Raw genomic sequence first — 10,448 nt, forward strand, 5'->3', positions numbered from 1 at the left:
TAAATACGTTGTTTGATTTATTATATATATACTTATTATAATAAATACTCGTATTTTGATCCTGGTGTCTGCTCCCCCTTCGTATGTTACCCACTCATTTACCCCTAGACTTATGATTTGTAACAGACCTCGAATGTTTTTAGCTCAAATCTTTGCTTCTGGGGGAGGCTCCCCCAGAAGCAAAGATTTGAGCTAAAAACATTCGCTCTGAAAGAATATATATTCAAAGATTTGCGCCACATTTTCACGATTTTTCAAAAAATAGCAGACCTACAAGCTTGTAGATCTGCTATTTTTCAATAGCTAAAGTATAACAATGCTAAAAACACCAAAAGGGGTTCCCGCCCAGAATGGTTTAAAAGGACACGTGTGTCTTCATCTGTCTCCTCAGGGGTTAAAAAGACACGTGTGTCTTCATGTGTCTCCTCAGGGGTTAAAAAGACACGTGTGTCTTCATGTGCCTCCTCAGGTGTCCCACGTGGACGAAGGCCTTGTTACAGATGGCGCAGGTGTAGGGTTTCTCTCCCGTGTGCGTCCGCAGGTGGATCTTCAGGTCGTTCTTGCGGCTGCAGCCTTTGCCGCAGACGCCGCAGACGAAGGGTTTCTCCCCCGTGTGGGTCTTCATGTGGCTGCGCAGGCCGCTGGCGTCCACGCAGCGTTTGCCGCAGACGGCGCAGACGAAGGGCTTCTCTCCGGTGTGCGACCTAAACGATGACAATTTACAGTTTAGGCGTTTATCAGACACAGTTAATACTCCGAACGCCCAGGATGAAGTTCTTTGTCCTTTCTATTAGTAACGCCCGTCGCCCAAGGACGAAGTATTGTCCAAAAGACGAAGTTTATTGATACGAGAACAGATCGCATGGCTGTATAGCCCAGGCGCGCCTCCTGGGCTCTCCTCGGTGACGCGCAAGAGTGAGACGTCATCGAAAAACTCCCTCCTCTGTTTAGCTGATGAAAACGAAAATCTTAAAATGTTCATAAATCGCGATCTAAATCATCCCGTCTTTTTCTGAAAAAAGATCCTGTGTTAGACGGCGCTCCGCGGTCCAGTCGCTAGTCTGGATAGATTTATTCTTGTCTCCCGTTGTTGTCGATCGACTCTCGAGTGCTGTGGTTATTTTTAGCTGCTACACAACATCATGAACTTCCGGCCGGTCCGTCCGGAAAAGGCATCCGTGTTTATAAATCGACTGGGCGCATGAATGTAATGGATTAAATAGTTCCGGGCAATTAAAGTGTAAATCCAGAGCGATTTACAGTAAGCAAGAACAACACATGGTGATACATCACATACATATAAATAGTTGTAGGATCATAAGGTAAGCTAAGAACCTAACATCTGTCTAACAGTAGAATATCTATATAATGAAATAATGATTCTAAAACGGTTAGTCCCAATACTTGATTCTGATTGGCTGGTTACCGTCACGTGACCGGTGTAAATTTCACCGATAACCCACACCTTCAATCACTTTATATCATTCCCACCTCATTCCGCATCTCTGTAGCTGTACTGGGGAAGGGGAGCGCTTGATTACCTTACAAACCCATGCCGTGCGGGCGTCTAAGCACCGCCCGGCTCATATGACTGAATGTGTGGCTCCAGGCGGCCCCGTAAAGACATCAAGCGCTATTCTCCCGTCACATGGGTCTACTTGCAGCAAAACAAGGAAGTGATGTGGCTCGCTCTGGTGGTGCAAAGCATAGCTACTTTTGTGAATGTAATAGTTGTATTAGGTTAATATTGCTATATGTTTGTAACCGTTTTAGAAAAGCAATAAGCCACTCGAGGCCCCAGCTTACCGGGTATTTTACAATGGCTGGGAGGGTAGAAGACCCTCCGCTCCGCGTCGGGTCTGCCTAGTGCCTATGCCTCCCAGCCATTGTAAAATACCCGGTAACCTGAGACCTCTCGTGGCTTATTGCTTAAGTCTACAACTATAGAGTGCTACTTTATGTCTTCATAAAATACTATCTAAGACATAAGTTGAGTCTTTGCATTCGCCTGTAAGGTCGTTTTGAAGGGAGAAGAGTTTGGGACGTGACCTCCAGTGTTGTTTTCGTCGACTAAAACTATGACAAAAAATGTTCGTCGACTACTACCTTTTTTCACAGATGAAAACTAAATGGAAACTAATAACTATTATGACTAAAACTAAGACTAAATATATTGACAATTTCGTCGACAAATAAAAGCTAGACTAAAATGTTAGGAAGGGACTAGTGGAGAAGAGATCCAGTATAAGTTATTTTACACTTGGTTTCGTGCTGAAAATAGCAGATCTGCAAGCTCACGACGCGTTGTGAGCTTGCAGATCAGCTATTTTCAGCACGCGTAAAATCAGCCATTACGACGGCATCAAGGCCCGCCAAAACACAAATCAACCGTAGATTCGGTCGACTAAAACCAGACTAAACACAAAAACATTCCAGGTGACTAAAATGCGACTAAAACCAAATTAAAACTATTCAAGAGAGAGAGAGACTACGACTAAAACTATAAAATCTTTTGCTGTCAAAAAACCTCTGACCCCTGACCTCATGTGTATCTTGAGCGCGCCGCTCTGGCTGCAGGCCTTTCCACACTCTGGGCAGGTGTATGGGCTGTGGGCGTGGCCCGTGGGGGCGTGTCCCCCTGTGGCCACGTTGTGTAGCGTCCGGTGGACCTTGAGGTGCCCCGGCCGGGCGAACGTTTTCCCGCACTCCGGACAGCCGAAGGTTCCGGTTCTGGTCGCCGGCGAGGCGCGACTCCTCCTCGCCGAGCGAGTTTCTTCTTCTTCTTCAGACGGGTCGGGTCGTCGGGCTTCGGTGACGACGGAGGTTCCGGCCATCGCCTGAGGGTCCTCCAGACTCCGGAGCGGGTCGTCTTCGCCGGGTGGAGACTAGAGGTGGGGCGATACGGGGACAATTATAATATCACCATATCTGTTTTCATTTATTTGTTTTTTTTAACCCATTCTGGACGGGAACCCGTTGTGGTGTTTTAACTAAGCATTATGTTATACTTTAGCTATTGAAAAATAGAAGATCTACAAGCTCATAGCGCGCCACTCGGTGGCGCGCTATGAGCTTGTAGATCTGCTATTTTTTTTAAATCGTGAAAATGAGGCACAAATCTTTGAATATATATTCTTTCAGAGCGAACTTTTTTTTTTCATTTCGACGTCAGGCCTAAATGGATTAAGGTCATCTTTCAAGTTACTTAACGGTACAACTACCTCTACACGGTGACGGAAAGTAAAAGAAAAACAAACCAAAATACTTGGTGAACGAAGCCGTCGTCCTACAGAAGTACAAATGAACGTATAGCATACACTGCGCAAAAAGCATGGAATACGGATGTGTATATTACAGGAAACTCCCGTTAAACTTTCCAAAAAACTCCGGTAAACTCCCCAATTGTACCATCACACCTGTATATTACCGTATATTAACTGTATATGTACCATCACACCTGTATATTACCGTATATTAACTGTATATGCTGCTAAACTTGAGGTTTACGGGCAAAATACAGTGAACATAATTGCCCGTTAACTCCTCTTTTCACAAAGTGATACAGTGGATTGATTGATCATTGATCACTTTCTGGCATCCCTATTCAATTCATCAAAAAACCATTAGAGACGTACTAATATACACAACTATATAGTCAAAACAGGAACTCATCATAGAGGTAAAAAGGGAAAAGAAACATATACAGTGAGGGGGAAAAGGGGTGGGTGGGGGGGGGGGATTCAGGTTTTACGGGGGCCAGTTTCGAAATGCAGCCGTCCGTAGCTGCCCTTTGAGGGCGGTTTTGAAGGAGTCAAGGGATTTGCATGTCTTAATGACTGTTGGTAGGGCGTTCCACATTTTGGTGGCATAGCAGCGAAATGAATATAGTCCCTTGTTTGTGGAGACATCGTATGCTCTGTATCTCTCACCCCTAGTGGAGACATCGTATGCTCTGTATCTCTCACCCCTAGAGGAGACATCGTATGCTCTGTATCTCTCACCCCTAATAGAGACATCGTATGCTCTGTATCTCTCACCCCTAGTGGAGACATCGTATGCTCTGTATCTCTCACCCCTAGTGGAGACATCGTATGCTCTGTATCTCTCACCCCTAGTGGAGACATCGTATGCTCTGTATCTCTCACCCCTAATAGAGACATCGTATGCTCTGTATCTCTCACTCCTAGTGGAGACATCGTATGCTCTGTATCTCTCACCCCTAGTGGAGACATCGTATGCTCTGTATCTCTCACCCCTAGTGGAGACATCGTATGCTCTGTATCTCTCACCCCCTAGTGGAGACATTGTATGCTCTGTATCTCTCACCCCCTAGAGGAGACATCGTATGCTCTGTATCTCTCACCCCTAGAGGAGACATCGTATGCTCTGTATCTCTCACCCCTAGTGGAGACATCGTATGCTCTATATCTCTCACCCCTAGTGGAGACATCGTATGCTCTATATCTCTCACCCCTAGTGGAGACATCGTATGCTCTATATCTCTCACCCCTAATAGAGACATCGTATGCTCTGTATCTCTCACCCCCTAGTGGAGACATCGTATGCTCTGTATCTCTCACCCCCTAGTGGAGACATCGTATGCTCTGTATCTCTCAGCCCCTAATAGAGACATCGTATGCTCTGTATCTCTCACCCCTAGCGGAGACCACGGCTCCTGCTTGACCAGACCGAAGGTCCTCTCCTCGTGTCGCGGACACTCCGGTTCCTCCGGAAACAGATGTTGTGGAGCTTGTGGTTCCTCCTCCTCCACCAGCACCGGGCTGGATCTCCTCTCCTGACGTCGTGGAGGTCGTGGCTCCTCCTGGACCAGACCGAAGGTCCTCTCCTGAGGTTGTGGTTCCTCCTGGACCAGACCGAAGGTCCTCTCCTGACGTCGCGGAGGTCGTGGTTCCTCCTGGACCAGACCGAAGGTCCTCTCCTGACTCCACGGAGACTCCGGTTTCTCGGGAATCAGACGGGGACTCCTCCTCTCTCGTTTACATACCGGAGGGAGCAGGAAGTCTAGACGAGATGGAAGGAGAGAAAACCTTTAACCCATTTAGGCCTGACGTCAAAAAAAAAAAAAAAAACTTCTGAAAGAATATATATATTCAAAGATTTGTGCCGCATTTTCACGGGTTTTTCAAAAATAGCAGACCTACAAGCTCGTAGCGCGCCACTCGGTGGCGCGCTATGAGCTTGTAGATCTGCTATTTTTCAATAGCTAAAGTATAACATAAATGCTTAGTGAAAACACCAGAAGGGGTTCCCGCCCAGAATGGGTTAAGACTCATTTAGACCTGAGAACCGATTCTACAAATTACTTCTAAAATCCTGACAGTTTCTCTGAAAAATAAACCCTATGTCAGTGGTTCTCAAACAATTTAATCTCAAGGAGCCCCAAATATATATGTAATTGGCCGCCGACCCCCATCTGAAAATATGTTCCAGGGAGCCCTCCTATGAGACACAGACTGGTTTCTGAACTGCCCACAGCCCTCCTATGAGACACAGACAGGTTTCTGAACTGCCCACAGCCCTCCTATGAGACACAGACAGGTTTCTGAACTGCCCACAGCCCTCCTATGAGACACAGACTGGTTTCTGAACTGCCCACAGCCCTCCTATGAGACACATACTGGTTTCTGAACCGCCCACAGCCCTCCTATGAGACACAGACTGGTTTCTGAACCGCCACACAGCCCTCCTATGAGACACAGACTGGTTTCTGAACCGCCCACAGCCCTCCTATGAGACACAGACTGAGTAGGAAAAAAATGGTGCCATTTTATCATGATTATTAGTAAGGACCTATTATATGAAGATAGGTTGAAAAGTGGTGAAGTGGTCTTTTAATATTCCAAACGAGGTGCTTGCAGAACATCGGCATTAAGAACTAAAACATGGAGAACGCCATAGATTCAGGGATCTGAGCAACATTTGTCGGTCCATAAACAACGAAGTGAACGGCAGTGCGCATGCGCAAAACCTAAATACGTGTACACGTCCAAGGCACCCCATGGTTTAACACAGTGGTTCTCAACCTTTTTCATGTCAAGGACCTCCTGAATTATATGTAATTGGCCGCTGACCCCCATCTGAAAATATGTTGTTCCAGGGACCCCCACAGAAGCAAAGATTTGAGTTAAAAAAGTTTGCTCTGAAAGAATATATATTCTAAGATTTGCGCCACATTTTAGCAATTTTTCAAAAATAGCAGTGCCACGCTACGAGCTATTTTCCAATAGCTAAAGTATAACATAATGCTATAAACACCAAAAGGGGTTCCCGTCCTGAATGGCTTAAGCACAGGTGTAAATAGATTTTTACCTGAGTCAGTGTTGCACCTCATGCGTACTATCGCCACTGTTGAAACATCAGCCACCTCTTCCTGTTCCTCTTTAATGTGTGGAGGTGGTTGTGGTTTGTCCTGGACCAGCCTGGATCTCCTCTCCTGCTGTTCCTCTTTAACGTGTGGAGGTTGTGGTTCCTCCTGGACCAGCCTGGATCTCGTCTGCTGCTGTTCCACTTTAATGTGTGGAGGAGGTTGTGGATCGTCCTGGACCAGCCTGGATGTCCTCTCATGGCATTGTTCGGGGGACAACTCCTCCTCTTCACACACAGTAAGGTGGAGGTAGTCTAGTCAAAAAGAACAATGAGAGAAAACCATTAAATATTTCACATGGACAATTCTCCGATGGACCTACCAAGCTAGACAAGACTTCTACAGCTTGCTATTAACCAGTTACCACCAATGTCTTAATGGTTGCTTTGATCGAAGCAGGTCCCTACGGGCTATAGTTCCAAACATTGCTCCTATGGCTGGAACTATCCCATTGAGATAGAATGAGCACTTCCTCATTCCATTGTTACAATGGGAGTCAACGCTAGTGTCACCACTCTCTTACTAGATTACTCTGAACATGACGTAGCAATATCATTATCATCCGCTCCAGACCGGTGAACACCACAATTTCACCCGTTTCGGATGTTATCACAAGATAATCAAGAGAATGTTCGTAATCAGCACCTTAGAAATACCCCCAGTATGTGATAATCACCTGAGAAATACCCCCAGTATGTGATAATCACCTCAGAAATACCCCCAGTATGTGATAATCACCTTAGAAATACCCCCAGTGTTGTGGCAAAACTAAATTTGGCCCAATGCCTCGTTCAGTTGAGTCACGGTGGCGTTTGGACTCACCAAAATGTGTTTCTTGACGCGCTCGCCTCGCCTCCAGCCTGGTTCCTTGACAGCAGCAGCACTCGTATCGTTTGCATTAAATAATAATATAAACCCAAACAAATGCACCCGTGTGTCTACTGTTTGTGTATTGTCCTAATTCCTGCGGTTGTATTTCTAAAGTTCCTATATTATTTCATTCATTCAGTGACGGTGGTAGCGATAGCGGTAAGAACTGTCGCATCTCCTGCGGTCCAAACACACCGGCTCTCACATGAGTGTCCATTTTATCAATGAGTAGATCAGGTGACGTGCCCAGCCCACCACCAATGATTCAACTGCCCTCTAGTGGAAATCCGGAACTGAAACTATGGGAGCGTTTTGCTTTTTGTGTCAATGACGGAGGCGCGCCGTGTCTGGTGGCCTTGAGCCACGTGAGGCACCGCCAAGCGAGGCGCGCCGTGTCTGGTGGCCTTGAGCCACGTGAGGCACCGCCGAGCGAGGCGCGCCGTGTCTGGTGGCCTTGAGCCACGTGAGGCACCGCCGAGCGAGGCGCGCCGTGTCTGGTGGCCTTGAGCCACGTGAGGCACCGCCGAGCGAGGCGCGCCGTGTCTGGTGGCCTTGAGCCACGTGAGGCACCGCCGAGCGAGGCGCGCCGTGTCTGGTGGCCTTGAGCCACGTGAGGCACCGCCCAGCGAGGCGCCGTGTCTGGTGGCCTTGAGCCACGTGAGGCACCGCCGAGCGAGGCGCCGTGCCAAGCGTTGCGACGGCCACCAGACCCGACTCCGCGCCGTCCGAGTTACGTCCCGATAGGCAGAGAATAGTAAATATTAGTAGCCCATAGTTTCCATGCGCCGACAATAGAGTTGGAAATGACACGTTCAGCAGGGGGAGTCCTTGACCAGGCTATGTCTGCACCACCACCCTGCATGCGTGCAGTCCGGGGGAATACAGCCAAACACCACAATGTCTAGTATGCCAGTATGGCCATATTAGCCATATTCCAACGTACTGATAACGGTTGATTTCGTATATTAATACAGTGATAACGGACGAATCCTTCCTCCGAGGTGGAAAGCCTGGTGACGCGAGCTTACTTATTGTCCAGTGACCCACAGAGACGGCTCATGCTTGTATCACCAAATAAACCACAACTGCTACAATAAGGTGTCAGCCATCTTGAAAAATGGCCACCATATTGAAATTTCCAATGCCTCTGAAAATGTTCTTATCGGGTGAACCACGGAGACTGCTCATGACAATGTTCACGCTTAGTCTAGCCATGACGACCTTACAGGCGAATGCAAAGGCTCATCTTATGATAGCATTTCATGTAGCCATAGCACTATATAGTATATAATCAACCAGAGCTTAGTATGAATGTATAAGCACTAGGGTGACCAGATCCAAACTACTGTTCATTTGAGGGACAGTATCGCTTGTCCCACACAAGCGATACTGGAGTACCGGGTTAGCAAGTTAACTTACTACTTGAGTTGCTATTAAATGCCTTGATGTCATATTCGACCATAGATTGGCTATCATTTATAAACTCCTCTGGTGTCTCAGATTTTGTTTTAAAATCATGCTTTATTTTTATGCTATTTTAACAGGCTTAAAAACACATCTTGCAGGAAGAGACAATGAGAGATCTTTACAACAGAAGGCCAACTATTAGGGGACTAACTATTAGGGCATTTGAACACTGATGCAATTGCCTGCCAGTCACAATGTGGGACAGGGTCTCAATTTGTGGGACGCCTAAAAAGTCTTGGAAATGAGGGACTGTCCCACGCAAAGAGGGACATCTGGTCGCCCTAATAAGCACCAACCTGCAGGGTGTAGTTTGGTGTGTAGTTTGCTGGCGTCAGCCTCCTCCTCCTCCAGCAGCAGCAGTGACTCCAGCTGCCTGTGGAAGAGGCTGCACATCCACTGCGCCGCCACACGGAGGCGCTGGAGCACAAACAGCCTGACGCGGTGCCTCCGCTGCTCCGGCTGTGATGACACGCACAGCGCCTCCACTAGATCCTCCCCCACCGACGTCAGGTGCTCGTTGACGGACAGGAAGACAGACTCCATGACGTCACACACCGTCGTTGGCGGAGGGCACTTCTTCTTCTGCATAGGAGACATGACGTTCTCCCCCCCGAGACCCGGCTACGGATAAGCGGTTGAAGACGGATGGATGTTCTAGTTCTACACGGGTGGTCCTTGAGGGGGTTCCAGGTGGTCCCCAGCTAAATGATGGAGTTGGAAACCAAATGGACCCCTTAATAGATCTTTAATTCTTGAGTGTAAAATGAAACCAAATGGACCCAGAGTTAAACTATTGATGTCTTACGCCATGTTTTTTCAACCAGTGGTCCGTGAGGGGGTTCCAGGTGGTCCCCTTGCAGCTAAATGGAGTTGGTATACCCAAATGGACCCTTATTAGATATTTAACTCTTGACAGTGTGAAATGAAACCAAATGGACCAAGGGTTAAATTATTGTTAAACATCTGCATTACTTAATGAATTCACCAGAAGTCTATACACAAGAGAATGTAGAATAATAGTTATTTCCATCAACGTGTGTCTGTTATCTCTCCTAATGGTACCAACATCAACACAGCATGGATGGAGTTGTGGACAAAACCTTATCCAAGCATATCAAAATATCGCGGCTAAATTGAGGCTAAATGTCATCAGACGGTGGTCCGCGTGGCTCACATGCAGAATAAATAATGGACCTTGATGTGAAAACCGTTGAATAGTATACCAACACTGCTTTTCACAGTTCTCACTCCACCGTTACTCCGTTAGTTACAACAAAAATATAAACAAAACTCGCACAGACGCACGGCAGGCATGTACTTCCGGGTTACGTGTTTCACCACGCATGCGCTGTGAACAGTGTTGCCAGCATGGTTGCCAGATTCTGTGAGAGAGAGAAGTAAGCAACCATGTCTGTGAAAACAACAGAATTGTATCATTCATAGTTTGGGTCTGTAACTCACCCCTTTTTACCTCCTTTGTGATGATGATCCTGTTTTTGGCTCTATATAAATGTATATTTCTCTATGTAGGCCTATGAAGTGTATATGTCTAAATGTTTTGATGAATTGAACAAGGTGGACCCTCTTGTAAACGTGTTCCTTCCACGTGCTACGTCCAACCGGGGAAACTCTCCCGTCAGGTGAAAAGAAGCAGCATGGACTCCTCATGCATAGAGGGAAGCATGAGGTCAGTCAGCTGCCCCCCCAGGTTGGCAGAGGAAGTGTA

At 47.0% G+C, this 10,448-nt stretch overlaps 1 protein-coding gene across 1 annotated transcript; it reads right to left on the reverse strand.

Moving 5' to 3' along the window:
- Positions 1-378: 378 nt before the first annotated feature.
- Positions 379-9,954, reverse strand: LOC306928941 (uncharacterized protein). Its single transcript, XM_079509261.1, has 5 exons — positions 9,019-9,954; positions 6,331-6,639; positions 4,655-5,022; positions 2,542-2,885; positions 379-704 (listed from the first exon to the last, which is right to left on the reverse strand). Exons 1-5 carry the CDS (start codon positions 9,317-9,319, stop codon positions 434-436), a joined length of 1,593 nt encoding a protein of 530 aa, XP_079365387.1. The 5' UTR covers positions 9,320-9,954; the 3' UTR covers positions 379-433.
- Between the last annotated feature and the right edge of the window lie 494 nt (positions 9,955-10,448).

Source organism: Electrona antarctica, assembly GCF_951216825.1.
Source record: "Electrona antarctica genome assembly, chromosome: 9".
NCBI classification, from domain to species: Eukaryota; Metazoa; Chordata; class Actinopteri; order Myctophiformes; family Myctophidae; genus Electrona; species Electrona antarctica.